This window comes from Tetrao urogallus (assembly GCF_951394365.1).
Source record: "Tetrao urogallus genome assembly, chromosome: 11".
Taxonomy (NCBI): domain Eukaryota; kingdom Metazoa; phylum Chordata; class Aves; order Galliformes; family Phasianidae; genus Tetrao; species Tetrao urogallus.
The window spans coordinates 17,738,837-17,756,335 of record NC_136824.1 but is presented as its reverse complement, the minus strand read 5'-3'; the positions used below and the strand labels follow the sequence as shown (position 1 = coordinate 17,756,335).

The window sequence follows — 17,499 nt, the reverse complement described above, 5'->3', positions numbered from 1 at the left end:
GTATCACCCAGCCTGAGTAAAGCTTGAATGGTTTAAAAATACGCTGGTGAACTTTCCACCCCTGCTCACGCACAGGCACCATCCCTTTGGGGTCCGCTCTTTGGCAAGAACAAGCAAGGAGTTAAACAGCTCGGCAAGGCGAGCTATTTATGGCTGTTGCAATCTCCCTGCTCTTCTCCATACCCCGCTCAAATCCCTTAATTATCTGCCGTTGTTTCACGCTGGGTCTCACCGCACGCTCTCGGGGGAACCTACCAGGCTTCTGTCAGGCTGCAGGGTGGGGAGGGAAGGATCTGCTGAATTCACCGGCGCAGCCCTGCAGTGTGGGCTGCTGTGGGACTGGGGGCTGTGGGGAAGGCAGGGCTTGCTGGAGCAGCACTCCCAGCTGGGAAGGGACAGCCACAGTGCCAGGTTTGGTCACCTGTGTCCCCAGTTTGGCAGATGGGAGCGGCTGCTGCCAGGGCTCTGCACCTCCTGTGTGCCCCCCACAGCCTGCCCAGCTGCAGGCATGCTCTGGGAACATGGAACAACCCCTCTGCAGCCCCAGAGCCTCCACAAAGGTGCTGCTCCAGGACCGTAAGAATTTTGGTTAATCCACTAATGGTCTTATAATAAGCTCACTGAACAAGGAAAGGGGCAGAATCATCTCAGTGCCCAGAGCTGTGTGGCTGCTAATGGCAGCAGTCCTTTGAACATCCCCATGCAGCACAGCCTGCACCCACCTCCCTGGGCATCTCACAGTGGAGTCCCGCTCTATAGCTACCCATATCTCCTTGCTCTCACCCACTGCCTTGCACATTCCTGATGGCTTGTATGAACAAGAGGGCAATCAATTTTTTGCTTGGTGGATAATGATAGGAAAAGGGGGAAAGGTTTTAAGCTCAGGGAAGGAAGGTTTAGATTGGATATTGGGGAAGTTCTTCACAGAGAGAGTGGTGAGGTGTTGGAACAGCTGCCCAGAGAGGCTGTGGGTGCCCCATCTCTGGAGGTGTTCAAGGCCAGATTGGATGGAGCCCTGAGCAGCCTGGTGTAGTACCAGATCTGGAGGCTGGTGGCTCTGCCTGTGGTGGGGAGGTTGGAACTTGATGATCCTTGGGGTCCCTTCCAATCCAAGCCCTTCTATGATTCTATGACTCTGACTGTATGACTCCATGCTGTCACCAAGCCATAGGGGCCATCTGCCCTGGGGGTACACACACATTGTACCCCTCACCTACCCATCTGCAGGCACTGGGGCTCTCCCACCCCTCTGCCTGCTCCCAGCCCACACCCCTACCCACCCTCAGAGCAGGAGGGCTGAGGCCTCAGCAGCTGGAGGCATGGCAGCCTGCAGGGTGCACCTGGGCTCAGGAAGCGAGCCTCTGCCTCTGTCCATCCCCTTTGGGGAGCAGCACAGAGGATGACTGCTGGGAGAGCCTCTGCAGATGGAACCAGGGTGGGAATGTGGGGCTTGGCCCCCACAAGTGTGTGGAGTCCCCTGGCAGCTGAATCCTGGTGGATGCTGATGGCTGCTGGGCTGTGAGTCCCTGTGGGGATGTGGCTGTGGAGCAGGGAGTGCTGCCATGAGCCCCAGCTCCTCGCTGCGTGAGTTGGCCGTGTTCTCACCTGATTAGTGGATTTGAAATATGGTCTTTGGCTTTGAGACCCGAAATAGATGTTAGGTTGCCTCCGCTCTGCTGGAGGCTCCTTAGTATGCAAATCCCTCCTGAGCACGGCCAGTGCAGAGCTGTGTCTGCAGAGGGCCGGCACCGCCGACATCCCGGCTCAGGGTGCTCAGCAGCGTGCTACCCAGCAGGGAGAGCGCCGTGCTCCTTCACCGCCCTTCCCCAGCACGCACCTCTGGCCAGGCTGCTGGAGGAGTAGCTCAGGGCACAGAGTGGGTCCCCACGCTCTCACCCGCCGTGGTTTTGTCTCCATGCTGGGCACAGGGCTGGCGCTAAGCACGAGGAGCAGCATTCCACCAGCACCTCCCCTTTCCCGGTGCCCCAGCAGGTTTCCGATGAGGCACCGGGGCCGGCAGGCAGTAACATTCGTTTTGTCACTTGTGCTGCCATCACCGAAAAAGGAAAAAACAGCTGCCTGTAGGGGAGAGCTGGGCCCTGTGACATTCACTTCATCTAACAGCAAGCAATGCATCCAGCAGCATCCCGGCACCGTGAGCTCAGAGCTCCGGCTCTGCCACCACAGCAGCTGCTGTCAGCCCCCAGTCCCTGCACTGCGTCCCCCTGCACCGTTGTCCCTAATGGAGATGGTCCACACTGCTCCCAGAGCCGGCAGCGGGTGCTCGTTATGTGGCACTAATTGCTTGCTACTTTCACCGTGTTTCCTACCCTGTAAAGATTGAGTCAAAACGGAGCGCCCCGAGGAACCGCCTCTATTAAACTGATGTTCATGAGAGCTGACTTTGTGCTACCTCATTAGGCTCCTGTAATTGAAGGAGTTAATTGATTATCAATAGTTTCAGCTCCCTCTTCCCGTGCCTGTGAGGCCCCGCAGCCGTTCTTTGGGATCCCCCATCCATCACACAGCTCCCTGCAGCCAGCAGCCTGGTGCTGTGGGTAGCTCCCCGCATCCCCCCAGTGCCGTGTCTGTTTTCCAATGCACACGTGCTATATTTGGAGAGGTGTGCGTGGGGGCACAGCTCCGAAGCGCCTCGTCCCCCGGAGCCCCCGAGCCAGCTGCTTGCAGCACGGCTCCTGGCCCACGGCATGGGGCTGGGGCAGAGCTGCACGGGGGCTGTGTGGGGGATGCTGGATGCTCACTGCCTTCCTGCACCCAACCATGTGCTGCCTGACTCAGCTGCGCGCCCGCGGGAAGGTGCTCCATGTCCACACCCCCTGTGTTTGCAGTGCCATCTGTCCATCTATCCATCCATCCATCTATCCATCCATCCATCCGTCTGTCCATCCATCCATCCATCTGCCCAGGGCAGGGGTGCTGCCATACCCATACTGTGCCACATCTCTGCCAGCAGCCACAAGGGAGAGACGAGGCGAGTGGAAAAGCATTGCTCCCCACCTTCGTTAGCTGTAACGAATGAGCGGTGTGTAGGAATGACATGACACCTGCTTTCCTCTTTATAAATTCAATAATTTATGGCAGGTATTAAGGGCAGAGCAGCCTCCCGGATAAAGGCTGCCATGCGTGCACGCTGGGTATTAGCCAACGGGACAAGGAGCCACACTCGGATAACACATGGAGATATTTACCCTCTCCCTCTATAAATTATTAAGGGCCTTTTTGCACATAATTACACGAGCGTTTATGTTTCTCACTCCCTGCCTTTAATCCCTTTTGGGAAGGCGCCAGGCAATGCTGCCCGGGGCTGAGCATCCATGTGCTGCGAGGGTGATGGCCGGGCCTGGTGTGCTGGCATGGGCACAGCTCTGCACTGCCCGGCACACCGTGGGCACACAGCAGTGCTGAGCTCTGTGCTCACCCGGGGGGAGCAGCAGAGGTGTGAGCCCAAGGGATGGGGCCAAAACTCACCCCTGCGGTGGCCGTGGGAAAGTGCAAAGCAGGCTCCGGTGTTTTAATTGCTCTCCAACTGTGCATGTAAATCAATGATACACAGGTGTAATTGGGCGTGCAAATGTCACTAGGCGGCTGTTTACATGCGCGGTGTACAGGAGGGGAGAGCGTGCGTGTGCAAGGGAACACCGAATATCGGTAATGGTGACTCCGCAGGGTTGTCAGAAATGCCACCGTGTGCCTGGCACAGCCACAGGGCCCAGTGCCATCCCAGCGTGGGCTGAGGGGCTCCTTCCCCCCACCTCCCTGACCCCAGCTTTGTCCCTTCCCTTGCACCGCTCCCCCCTCAGCTTTCTTTCACTGCTGGCTCTTGACACGACTCCTCTGTCTCCCCCTCTCCCCCCCCCCGCCTTGTGCTCACTGTGCTCTCCTGGCCCTCTCTACTTTGTGCTGAGAGCTTTAATCATTGCTTTGTCCCATTGTGCTGCTCCTATTCTTGTGCCAAGCTGTTAAAAAGCTGTCACTGTCATAACTTCCTTGTCCCAGAAATTATCTTTCATCTCCTGGATGAGGGCTACAATAGGCGCAGAGATGCTCGATATTATTAATACCTTCTGCATATGTGTCAATGAGCTCCAGAGCTGAATGGAGCCCTTCCACAGCCTGTCGCACAGCAGAGCTGCTGGGCCTTGGGTCGGGCTCCAGTTCTAACTGAAGGTTGGAGGATTTGGGGTGCAAGGGATTGGGGCGGCTTCTGGCTCCATGTCCATCAGCAGGCCATGGAGAGGCACACGGAGAGAAACCATTATGATAACACTTGATAACCACCCTCAGTTTTGCTCGGGTGCAGGCGTACCGTGCAGAATTTGGACACCCTCCAGCTGGTAATGAGAAGCCACTGGACTGATTCAGCCTGCTGCGAGGAGGCACCAGCACACGGCCAGATGGCCGTGGGGATGGGGGAGAGGAATATCCCCGCCTTGCTCCTCATCCCGCTCCCCACACACATCCCAAAATGCCACCACCTCCAAGGAAGGGAGCACCTGTGGGCAGGGCACGAAGCAGCCCAAGCAGCCCCATGGTGTGCATAGTGCTGGGCACGGCGTGGAGCAGGGGATTGCAGCCCCCACCCCGTGGGAGCGGTGCAGAGAGGCAGGCAGTGGATGTGGTGCTCCCAGAGCCGACGCTGGCAGTGCTTCAAGGCGCGGTGCATCTTATCTCCGCCTGGCATTTGCATGGATTTTCTCAGCTCAGCTCGTTACGGCAGAAAGTGTGAAAATCTGAAAAGAGAAGGAACTATAATAATAACGGGAGGGATGACAACCCGTCCCCCTCCTGCCAGCTCGGCCCCGGTGCCGTGCTGGGGGGACACACCGGGCTCCAGGGCCCTGGGCTGTCCATGCCCTCACGCCAAGCTCCATCCTCGTCCCTTGCGTGCCACGGGGTGGGGACGGCTGTTGGAAAGGCGGTGTTGGGAGGCCCCCTGCTTCCCGGCAGCGCATAGCACCGCGGCTGTGCGGCACGGCCAAGGCAAAGTCCCCCTCTCACGCACCAGGCAATGCCAGGAATTATTCTGGAGTGCTGCTAGCGAACGCGCAGCGCCCTGCACTTTAGTGGGGCTTTAACGATGTGTGTGTGGGGAGGAGGGGGAAAAGAACTGAAAACAGCATTCGGCGCTCTTAGCCCGTCTTTTGTCCTCTGTTTTTTCTTCCTGGATGCATTCAGCTCGCCGGCTTTGTCTGTGTTGGTGAAGTGCTATTAACATCTATGGCATCGCTGAAATAGCCGTCATAATAGGAGGCATCGATCTGCGCGAGGGAAGGCCTGAGCTGCACCGAGGGGCTGCGCTGCGCTGCGCTCCTCGTGTGCCAGGAGCCGGCAGCCGGCGGGTGGGCAGCGGCACTGCCGGCTGATTCAGCTGCAGCGGGCGAGCTGGCGGTGCCCACCCCTTGTTTGTTCCCGTGCTGCTCGGAGCGGGAGGATCGCTGCTGCTCTGCAGGCCCAGGGGGAGCAGCAGCACGGGCTTTGCCCCAACGCCGTCCCCAAGGGCTGCTGGGCACGCGGCCCACGGAGGGCGCCTGGGAATCCCCACCCCTGCGCTCAGTTAATGGCTCGTGGAGGAAGGCCAAGCCTTCCTCTTCCTCAAAAGCTCCCACGGGCTTTAGGGCCGCCCGAGGGAAGGCTCCCGGGGCTCAGTGCGGGATGCCCAGACCCACGCCGAAGGCCCGGCTCTGGGCTCCTGGAACAGCCGCCTCTCACCCAGCTTGGCCATGCGGGACCTACCGGGCAGCCCAGCTGACAGGAGGCGGGAGGGGAAGGAGCACATCGGGAGCAAAGTCGGTGCTCACTATCACCAGGGATATCTTCGATAGAAGAGGGGCCGATGCCGCTCGATAAATCGGCACCCACTGGGGCAGGGTTGACGCGGCGGGCACAGCGCGGAGCGCCGGGCGCTGCCCGCTGCCCGCAGCGCTGAGGGCTCAGCGTGAGCCCGGCGCCGGCCCGTGGGGATCGGCAGCGCTCAGCCCCGCGCCCGCGCAGCTCCCCCGGCCCATCGCCCCGTCCTCCCGCTCCGGCGCCAGGCTGCGGCGAGGAGAGAGGAGCAGGGCGCCGGGCAGAGGCGACGCGCGGCCCCGGCCCCTGGGGGCGCCGCTCCCCGCACGGCGCTCCCGCAGCCCCGAACCCACCGCCCCTCGGCGCGGGGGAGGCGGCGGGAGGAGGGGACTGGCGGCGGCTCCGCACCGACCCGCTCGGCTCCGCGCACCGCCCCGCGCCCGCCGGCGGCTCCTCCCGGAGGGGAGGCGGGGGCCGGCGCGGCGGCGGCGGCTGCTCCGGCTCCGGCTGCAGCCCCAGCCCCAGCCCGGCCGTGCCGAAGCAGAGCCGGAGCCCGGGCCGTGGCAGCCTCCGGCGGGGCCATGCCGCCGCCCCGCAGCACGGCGCCGGGCGCGGAGGAGAGGCCGCCGGCCGCGGTACGTCCCTAGGGCGGCCCCGCAGCTCCCCGTGCCGGAGCGGAGCCGGGGGCGGCCGGAGCCGGGCGGACCCGCGAGCCGGGAGAGCCGCCGCCTTCCCGTGCGGCCGCTGCGGAGAGGGGGAGCTGCGTTACTGCAGGTGGAGATTTTGGCGGAGGGGGTGGGGGCCGGGGGAGATGCCATTTCTGACCGAAGGAGATCGCCGGCGAGGATGAGATGCAGGTAAGCGCGGACGCGATGTCGGGAGGGAGCGGGCGCAGGGCGAGCGGGGAGCGGGGCTGTCGGGCCGGGGGGGGGGGGGGGGGGGGATGGAGAGGGTGGACGCGAACCCCGGGCCCCGCCGGTGGCCGCCCCCGCCGCCCCTCTCCTGCCGGCAGCCCTCCTCGCTGCTGCCCCGGCCCCCGCCCCGCCCTGCCCGCAGCCGCATCTCGAGGGGCAGCCCTCCCGCTCCCCGGATGGAGGAGCCGAGCCGCCGGGCAGCGGATTACACATGCAGGTGGGGTACGGCCGGGGCAGCGCTCCCAGCCAGGGAGGGCTGCGGAGCCGGAGAGCGGCGGCGGCCCCAGCGTTGCCATCCGGGGCCGAGGAAAATCGCCCCACGGCTGCGCCCGGCCCCGGGCGAAGACAGGCAGGGACGCGCCGCCCGGCCCCGGGGAGCGGCCCGCGGGCGGGGGCCAGGGGGTATCGCTGAGCCCTCCGTCACCATTGGGCTCAGGGACGGCCAGCGGGGCCGCGGGGAGGTGCCGGCGGGTGGGAGGTCTGAGGGCTTCAGGGGAATCCGGGGCGCTGAAGGGTCCCCGTGCCCGGGCTCCTAATCGGAGAGGGAGAGGTGGCGGCGGGAGGGGAATTCTGACAGCGCTTCGCCCTCGGTTTGCGCCCGGCAGGAGGAGAAGGGGTTAATGGTGAAGGGGCTCTCGGGGCAGGAGGGCACGAGGGCTGCCCCGACCTCCCCCCCAGCAGCTTGTTGCTCCGCTGCTGTCCGCGGACGATCGGATTTTTCACCTTGCGCCTCGCCGAGCGCGGATAGCCCGGAGTGCGAGGCAGCCGTGCGGCGGAGGTGCCACCTCCGGACTGAGGTGGGAGCGCTGATGCCGCTGAAGGGTTTCTGCCGGGAGGGAGGGACGTGCGGCAAACGCCTGCGGGCTCCGTGCGAGCGGCTTTCCTCGCTGCGGGCTCAGCGGCACCCCCCGCGTGCCCCCAACCCAGCGGTGTCCACGCAGCCCTTCCCCAGCACACGGCCCTCCCTGCAGCTCCCCCGGCAGCCGCAGAGACCCCGTGCAGAGCACCGTGGGGTTCCCGTCCCGGTGAGGTGCCCGGGGCTGTGGCACCGCTCGGGGGCTCTCACGGGGCTCGGGCGGGCGGAGGGCGGTGCAGCAGGAGTTGTGGGAAGGGCTGCGCTGCCCGGGCACTTGGCTGGGGGGATTCATTACAAAGCAGGTGGTTACACCTCCTTAACATAGCTGCTGTTGCACACCTGTAACGCAATTACTCCACGATACCGCTAATTACCACTGCTTCATATCACCAGAAGGTGAACGGCACGATGGAATGACTTACTGTGCCTCTGCTTTCCCGCTTAAGACAGTTGCCATAAGGATGCCAAAGTTTGTGCCGCTCGCTGCACGTAACAAGTGTAAAACCCACTGACGTGAGCTTTCATTTCAGGGCTTGATAAATCACTTTATAATATCGCCACAATCACACTGTAATTGCAGCGTAATTACAGTCGCTGGATTCCCAAGCAAACGGAGCCCATCGTTGCCCAGCGAGGACTGATGGATGCATGGGGTGCTGCCCCAGACACTGGCGTTGGGCAGGGTGTGCTGCTGGTTTGTATGGCAGCCCTCCTGGTGGCACAGGATGCAGGCATGGTGCCCTGCACCGCAGTGGTGCTGGTGGGGTCTGTCCTGGCAGAGCAGGAATGGCTTTGGGTGGGCAGAGGGCTGTCGTGGCTCCAGTGGGGGGAGAGCAGCGAGCTGGGGACGCTTAACTCAAATCAAACAACCCAAGAAAAATAAAGGGAGAAGCCAACCGAAGGCCGTGCCCTCAATTTCCTTCCAAGCCCATTTTTCCCCGCGCCCTCTCTCTCTCCCCACCTGGGGGAGCAGAAATTGGAGCTGTGGAGGGGAACGGCCGCACGCAGAGCATTCCGTGCCACTGCCACGTGCCCCTGCTCTGCGTGCTGCTGGGGCTGCACCCTCATCCTGCCTTGGGGCCGCCCTGCTTTCTCTGCCCATGTTTCCAGCAGCCTGATGGGGTCCAGGTTATGCTGTCCAGTGGGGTCGGTGCCATGCTTTGGGGACAGGCAGGCACTGTCCCCCCCCCAGTACAGCCCAGCCCCAGCCCTCCCACTGCCCCACGCTGCTCTGACTTATCTTGCTAGGACCCACAATTATAATGGATTGGTTTCTTGTTTTCTTTTTTTTTTTTTATCATTTCCGTTCCGTTTCTTCATCAGAATGCAAAACGTTAAATATCGCTCTTGTAATTACGGTTAATTTCATAACCAGCACCTTAATTGGATTGGTCTCCGATGGGGAATTCTCGCCGGAGAGAGAAGCAGAAATATTTTGGCGCAATCCATTCTTCCAGCTCATTGTTGAGATTGGAGATGTCGAGTGTGAAATGGATAACAACCCATGTGGAGCCAGAGGCACCCGGGGGGTGAGGGGCAGAGCCCGGGCACGTGCACGGCTGCTGGGTGCTCCTCCTCCCACATGGGCACGCTGGGTGCTGCAGGAACCCCTCCCTGCCCACGGGCCGTGCCGTGCCATGACCGTCCCACAGAGCTGGCGCTGGGCCCTGGGCCGGAGCTGCAATTTGCTTCGGGAAACATGGAATTGTGCTGCCATTAGGTGCTGCCATTAGGCTGATTGGCTCTCACTCTGTTTATCCTTTTCAATGGGAAACGATACAGAAGCCGAACCGAAATGGAAACCCAGGCCTTGCATTTCCGATTTAATTTCCATGCGCTGCGTTTCCACGTGATTACTTTTGTTCTCACATACAGCCCGGAGTGCAGCCTCTGTGTTATTATCACCACCGCTGGGGAGGAGGAGGAAAGGGTGGAAAGCATCGCTTTCAGCTCAGGCGGAACAAAACCAAAGCACCGCGCAGCACCGTGCCAAAGGGAGCTCTGTGCTGTGGGGACAGCCCTGCTCCGCCGTGGGGACAGCCCTGCTCCTGCTGTGGGGACAGCCCTGCTCCTGCCATCCCATCCCATGGCACCCTGCAGCCATGGGGTCAGGCTGGGGGTGCACAGACTGACCCCATCCAACAGTGTAGGACGGGGCTCCGCTGTGGCTCTGTGCTCTTTGTTTGTATCTAATGTGTTTTATTGTTGGATGAAACAATAACAACAAATAGAGGCCCTGAAGACAAGCCATAAATAATGCAGAAATCAAACAAGCAAGAAAGGGGAAAGAAAAAGGAATTCTACTTGTGAAATCATCACAAAGAAAGCTGGGCTGGGAAGAGAAATCTCTGTGTTCACCATCACTCGTGCTTTCCTTCGCTGCCTTTTTTTCTCCATTTCTCTCTTTCTGGACATTGCTGCAGCGCTGTATTCGTTATTGTGTGAAGGAAGCAATAATTGGGACAGGTGGAGATGTGGCTCACAGGAAGGCTCTGGGCAGGAGGCGGACAGGGGGCACAGCGATGCTCCCCTGCTCTGTGGTCAGCCCCTTCCAAAGGGCTGTGAGGCCACTCATTTGGGGCAGCAGTGTGATTATACCAGGGCTGGTCCCAGCCAGAGGTAAATCGGCAGCTTCCCTGGAGCTGTGTCCTCTGAAGTCCTCTTGCTGTTATCCTAAAGGTTTCCGGGGAACGACGCAGTGCTCCGGATCAGCCTTTTTTTAGGGCATTGCGCTGGTTGTGGGTGTATTTTAGGATAAAGCGTGGGAACAGAAGCAGTGCTGTGAGTACGGGCTGACCTTAAATGTAACGTAATGGATGTGCCCACAGTCTCCAGCAGCAGCATCGCTCCGTGAGGCTGGGATGAGCCTGGTCCCCACCTGCTGCGGCTGCGCAGCATCGGTGCCTCCATCCAGGGCTTCACCTCAGAGCAGGGCTGGGATGCAGGGGTGGGGGACCCAGACTCTGCACAGCAAGTCACACCCCGGGCTGCATGGGAGGGCACGCTGCCCTGAGCCCACAGCACAGAGGGGATTGTGAATGGGCTGCAGCAGCTGCTTCTGTCCCATAAGGGCACGGCGAGGTGAGCATTGCCTTCCCAATGTCAGCGTGACCCTGGCGCCTCTCCCAGGAGATGCTCCTTTGTCGTTCCGGTGCAAATGTTTCCGTAGTCGAGGAGGCTTTTTCCATCCCCTTTCCACAGCTACATGAAGGGAAGCACAAAGCTCTGCACAGCCCTTCAGTTCCGCTCTGGCCCAGTGCTTGGTGCTCACTGAGCTGGGTGCCTTGCGCTGAGCGCCTGCAGCAGCCCATGTCCCCAGAGGTGGGTCTCTCAGAGGGGAGGCTTGCTGCCATAAATAAAATGAGAAGCCCCATTTGGACAGCTGGTGCATGTCCTTGGACTGGGGAGATGATCGTCCCTCTGTAGTGGGCTCTGGTGACGCTGCACATTGAGTGCTGTGTTGGGCCCCTCACTGCCAGAAAGGCATCAAAGCCCTGCAGCGTGTCCAGAGATGGGCTGCAGAGCTGTGAGGGGTCTGGAGCACAAGTGTTATGGGGAGCTGCTGAGGGAGCTGGGATGGGTCAGTGTGGAGAAGAGGAGGCTCAGGGCAAACCTGACTGCCCTCTCCAAATCCCTGACAGGAGGTTGTGGTGAGGTGGGGGTCGGCCTCTGCTCCAGGTAGCAGCGATAGGATGAGAGGTGATGGCCTCAAGCTGTGCCAGGGGATGGACAGGTTGGATTATCAGGAGGAACTTCTCTGAAAGAGTTGTGAAACAGTGGCTCAAGCTTTCCATGGAGGTGGTGCAGTCACAATTCCTGGAGGTGTCCCAGGTTCGTGGAGATGTGGCAGTGAGGGATGTGGGCAGTGTGCATGGTGGGATGAGTTGGGGTTGGACAAGATGATCTTGAAGGCCTTTGCCAACCCTAATAGTTCTGTGATCCTTCACAGTCCACCTCCTGCTCTCCTGATGACCCAAGCTTGAAACATCTCCAGGGCACTTGCTCCCAAGGCAGACCCTCAGGGGACATCCCCCAGCAGACACAGCCCTACAGGCACTGCTCAGCTGCGAGCAGCCCTTGGCTGCAGCAGTTTGGTGTGCATGGAGCAAGGTTGGCTCTCAGCCTGAGCTCCACGGTATGCTGCACCTTCCCATGCTCATTTATCTCCTGCTAGCTCAGGGCTCTGCACCCGAGGCATCCACAGCTGCCTTTGCAATTACTTATTGATCACTTGTCAGGATGTTTTCTTTGCTGATGGGTCACTGAAGCATGTGCAGCCAAAGAGAGAAAAAAACCTTGAAAAACGAGGGAGCAAAGGTGTAAGGAGGGTGAGCAGCTCGGCACAGCTGTGATCTCAGCGAGAGGGCTTCAGCAGAACCACGGAGCTGATGGGATCTCCTTGCCGGCACCCTGCTGACTTACCTCCCCGGGGCAATGGCACTGCTGCACTTTGGGAGGAAGAGCCATAGCCATGGGGAAGCCCTTTGCGCAGCAGTCCCATGGGTCGGGAGCTGTGGGCACCTGGTGCCAGCCAGGCCATGTCGGTGCCGGAAGGGGATTTACATCTTGATACTTCTTCGTGCTCTTTTACAGCCCCGGAGCAACTGCCACGGCAGATCAGGTTGCGGCGCACCTATTCCAGGCTCCATCTCGGAGCAGCTGAAAGCAGATCCTGCAGCTCAGAGATCCTTCTGTGCAACCTCCCGGAGCGCTGCGCATTCCCAAGCGGGGAGATGGTGCCACCCCACCTGGGGTGGGAGCGGGGAGATGGAGGAAAGAGGCCGTGAATGTGCACTGGGCACAGAGGGAGTGATGGAGAGAGGCGGAAATGGGCACGAACGTGTTTGGCAAATTAAAGCTTCTCCCTTTGTTTTGCTGCTTTGCAGATAGCTACAGGAACACTTAGTGCAGAGCCCAGGGTCTGGCTAAGCAACTCTTCTAGCAGCGGGAAAGGTTGTTAAATATTTATTTGTAAACCTGGAGTCTTTATCTCTAAAATGTAGTCAAGTTCAATAAAACTTGATTTAGCCGGAGCAGCTTCGAGGAGAGCGCCGACTCTGGGAGCTGCATCCCAGAAGCTCCGTGCAAAGGCGGTGGTACAGAGGAGGGATTGAGCTGGGGGCTGACCCCTTGCCCACACCTATAGCCACAGCCCCACCCTCAGCCGTGCCCTCAGCCGTGCCCCCCCAGCCCTGCTTTGGCCCTGCGCACCGTGGGGCCCCAGGGATTTGGCTCGCTCCATCCTCGATTGCCTGCGTCGCTTGATGCTCTCGAAAGCATCTGGTTCAAGGGTGAACGTCTCACGCGCTGTAATTTATGAATGCCAGGTGGGCTTAGCGCTGACGCGGGGGTTTTGCCGCTCGTTTGCTGTCGGCGCAGCAGATTGCATGGTGCAGCTCCAGTCCCAGTGCCGGGCACCCTGCGGGCAGCAAGCACGGCACGGCTGGGGCGGGGAGGGAGCAGCACCTTGGGGTTGAGCCCAGGCGCACGGTGGGGCTCCATCCCAGGGTTGGTTTCTCTGGGGATGTTCCTCCTGTGTCCGTCACAGCAGCACGCCCCGCTCACGTCAGCAGCCTGGCCCCAGAATAGCATCTTTCCTCCCAGCTCAGCGGGTACTGCCGCATTTAGCACCGTGCCCATGGGCCATCTGTGCCCCTCGGCAGCTCTCCCCCAGATGGGGCTGTGCCTCCGAGCTCCCCGTCCCCAGGCAGCGGGTGGTGAGGGTGGGTGCTGGATGCCATGTCTCTGGGCACTATTTTTTCCTTTGGTTTGCACTGATTTGATATTTGTGTGATGCTAGTGATTCCGGCAGCTGCTCCCTTCTTATTGATTCACTTTCTATGTTGGTGCCAGAGGGCTGCAGTGCTCCCCAGCTGGTACCAGCTCGTGCATCGTAGCCATCAGCCCCGATCCAGCTGAGCACTTGGGGTGGGGGTTCAGGTGCTGCAGGGTCAGGCAGGGTTCAAGGTCTGCCTTGTGGCATGCCTGGAAGGGCTGCACCTACTGCATGGCCCACTGGAGCCATGGAGGATTCCACAGCACAAAGCCCAGCCGGAGCTCAGCCTGCCATGCCAAAGCCTGCTGGGCTCCAAGATGGTGCTGGTGGATGGTTTTATGCCCGTCCAGGATCGCTCATCCCGAAACCTTAACCTTGCAAAGAAATGCTGAATTTATTTTTCTGCATCAAAAGTTATACTTATGCCATCTAGCTCTATGAAATGATGCATATAAACAGACACAATTAAAGTAACGCACAGAATGTATACCAGGCCATAAATAGTGCTGCAGTAGGGAAAGTAATGGACAGTGCATGTAATGAGGGATATAAAGCAATGCAGCGATAGACATAAATAGCGTTGGTAGAAGCGATGCAGAGCCTACACATAACAATAGATATAAACAAAGTCCAGAGTAGCTGCTCATCTCATTTGTAACATTAATATGATTTGATTCCTCATAGCAGCTTACACAATAAGGAAGGAATGTCATGGAGGCAGTGAGGGAGAACTCCTTTCTGTCCCAATCCTGGACAGGAGCTGCCCATACAGTGCCCAGGGAAGGCCACCAGTGCTCCCAGGACAGGCAGCAGAGGGCCTCACAGAAGGCCTGGAACCGGGAAATGGTGAGCCTGGAGGAATGCAGCCCTGAAGTTGGCTGACCACAAGCTTGTGTTTTTGAGATCATCACTGAGGGATGCTGTACCCGATGAAGCACAAATTTCCTATGCAGCCACAATCTGCAGAGTCCCAGTGCATAAGGGGAGCTGGCCTCTTACAAGACCCCCAGTGTCTTAGATGCACTTGCACAATGGCCCCATGTAGGGACACTCAAAGCACACCTTCTGTCTTAGAGATAGATATGATGGTCCCTATGTAGCTGCGTGCAAAGTGCACTCAGTGTCTTAGAGACAAGAGCTCGATAGCCCCTATAATAGGGGCACACAAAACACACCCAGTGTCTTGGGGGGGGGTGTAGGAGCCCCTCTATCAGGCTGCACAAAGTGCCTCAGAGGAGTCCCTATCCGGGGGGGTGCAAAGGATACCCAGTGTGTTAGAAGCAAGAGCTCTATGGTCTCTAACAGCGGCAGTGAGTGTGCCAGTATCTTAGAGACACACACAGAGCAGTCCCTATATAGAGGCACACAAAGCACACCCAGTGTCAGAGGCACGTGTTGTAACAGCTGCTGTATAAAGTGCTCCTAATGTCTTAGAGGTGCACAAACGATGTGTAGGGGCATGCACCTCTATAGGAGCATGCAGAGCACACCCAGTGTGTTAGCTGTGCACTCACAGCAGCTCCCTGACATGGTGTGCCATCTCTTGCCTGTGTGTGAGAAGCCTTCCCGTTGTCTTAGTGTGTGGTGATCCCTCTCCCTGCTGTGTTCCAGCCTCACACCGGCCACTGACCAGTGTCTCATCTGGTACTTTTTGAGGATTCTGAAATCAAAGTGCCAACAGAGTTCTCACCTTGTTAGGTGGCAGGTAATGTCACCTCTACCGGGACGGTAAACCACCTTCCTCGTTTCTGCGCAGTGTTTGCTCACCTCCACCTTTTCTCTTTCTCTGCCCTGTGTTTTGCAGGTGAGAGATAGGATGTTAGCTGGGGAGGCGAGTATGCGCAGCCCAATCCTGGCCTGCTGGCAGCCAATTCTCCTCCTGATGCTGGGATCCATCCTGTCCGGCTCTGCACGGGCTGCCCTCCGCGCTGCGAGTGCTCTGCCCAGGAGCGTGCTGTGCTGTGCCATCGGAAGCGATTCATGGTCGTCCCGGAGGGGATCCCGACGGAGACCAGGCAGCTAGACTTGGGTAAGAACCGCATCAAGACGCTCAACCAGGATGAATTTGCCAACTACCCTCACCTTGAAGAGCTGGAGCTAAACGAGAACATTATCAGTGCCATTGAACCTGGGGCTTTCAACAACCTCTTCAACCTCAGGACGCTGGGGCTCAGGAGTAACAGACTCAAGCTGATCCCCTTGGGGGTGTTTACTGGACTCAGCAATCTTACCAAGCTAGACATTAGTGAGAACAAAATTGTGATCCTCCTAGACTACATGTTCCAGGACTTGTACAACCTGAAGTCTTTGGAGGTAGGGGACAACGACCTTGTCTACATTTCCCACCGGGCTTTCAGCGGCCCTCAACAGCCTGGAGCAGCTGACCCTGGAGAAATGCAACCTGACCTCCATCCCACGGAGGCCCTGTCTCACCTGCACGGCCTGATTGTGCTGCGGCTGCGCCACCTGAACATCAACGCCATCCGGGATTACTCATTCAAGAGGCTGTACAGGCTTAAGGTCCTCGAGATCTCACACTGGCCCTACTTGGATACCATGACATCCAACTGCCTGTACGGGTTGAACCTGACCTCCTTGTCCATCACCCACTGCAACCTGACGTCCATCCCGTACGTGTCGGTGAGGCACTTGGTTTACCTCCGCTCCTGAACCTGTCCTACAACCCCATTGTCACCATCGAGGGCTCCATGCTCCATGACCTGCTCAGGCTGCAGGAGATCCAGCTGGTGGGAGGGCAGCTCACCACGGTCGAACCCTTTGCCTTCCGTGGCCTCAATTACCTGCGCATCCTGAACGTGTCAGGAAACTTGCTGACCACTCTGGAAGAGTCGGCCTTCCACTCGGTGGGCAACCTGGAGACGCTCATCCTCGACAACAACCCCTTAGCCTGCGACTGTCGGCTGCTGTGGGTTTTCCGACGGCGATGGAGGTTGAACTTCAATAAGCAGCAGCCCACCTGCTCTACCCCCGAGTTCGTCCAGGGCAAGGAGTTCAAAGACTTCCCTGACGTCCTCCTGCCAACTACTTCACCTGCCGCCGGGCTCGGATACGGGACCGCAAACCTCAGCAGATCTTTGTGGATGAAGGCCACACGGTGCATTTTGTCTGTCGGGCAGACGGGGATCCGCCACCCGCCATCATGTGGCTTTCTCCCCGGAAGCACCTCATCTCGACCAAAACCACGGGCGGCTCACTGTCTTCCCTGACGGCACGCTGGAGGTGCGCTACGCTCAGATCCAGGACAACGGCACCTACCTATGCATTGCCAGCAACGCGGGTGGCAACGACACCATGCTGGCCCACCTGCACGTGCGCAGCTACTCCCCAGACTGGCCCACCAGCCCAACAAGACCTTCGCGTTCATCTCCAACCAGCCCAACGAGAGCGATGCCAACAGCACACGTGCCACCGTGCCTTTTCCCTTTGACATCAAGACTCTCATCATCGCCACCACCATGGGCTTCATTTCTTTCCTGGGCGTCGTGCTCTTCTGTCTGGTGCTCCTCTTCCTGTGGAGCCGGGGGAAAGGCAACACCAAGCACAACATTGAAAATCGAGTACGTGCCACGCAAGTCTGACGCAGGCATCAGCTCTGCCGACGCACCGCGCAAATTCAATATGAAAATGATTTAACCAGACAACAATTTGCAAATAGTTTTGGTTGGGTTTTTTTTTTTTTTTTGGTGTGGTGTGTGGGTTTGTTTTGTTTTTTGTTGTTTTTTGTTTTGTTTCGTTTTTTTTTTTAAAAAAAAGAGAACATATGAACAAATAAAAAAATAATTTAAAAACATTGGTACAAACATACCGACCTCTCTCCTTCCACCACGCCCTCCGTCCCAGTCCAAACTCTCTGCACCCGCACCGTCACCACCTCTTTCTCCTCCTCTTCTTCTTTATACCAGGAAAACATTCAGCCGATGTCTTCAGGACTCCTGTGTTTGTAAGGACTTTGTCTGATGGACTCTGGTGTCAGATATAATTCTGAGAGGGAAAAACAACAAGGGGGGGGGAAAATAAACTAAAAAAAAAAAAAAAAAAAAAAGAAAAAAAAAGAAATAAAATCAATAAAAAGTTACAAACTTTCTTCTGTAACTTTGATTTCAATAATTATGAATTTTTATGAAAAC

General features: G+C 58.5%; 1 protein-coding gene across 1 annotated transcript; it reads left to right on the top strand.

Moving 5' to 3' along the window:
• Positions 1–15,167: 15,167 nt before the first annotated feature.
• LINGO1 (leucine rich repeat and Ig domain containing 1) lies at positions 15,168–17,094 on the top strand (the record flags this gene model as incomplete). The annotated part of the gene is given in 9 exon segments (XM_079540749.1): positions 15,168–15,258; positions 15,261–15,712; positions 15,714–15,759; positions 15,762–16,013; positions 16,016–16,390; positions 16,393–16,548; positions 16,551–16,703; positions 16,706–16,923; positions 16,925–17,094. Coding segments are annotated over 9 exon segments (1,824 nt in total). The 3' UTR covers positions 17,006–17,094.
• Between the last annotated feature and the right edge of the window lie 405 nt (positions 17,095–17,499).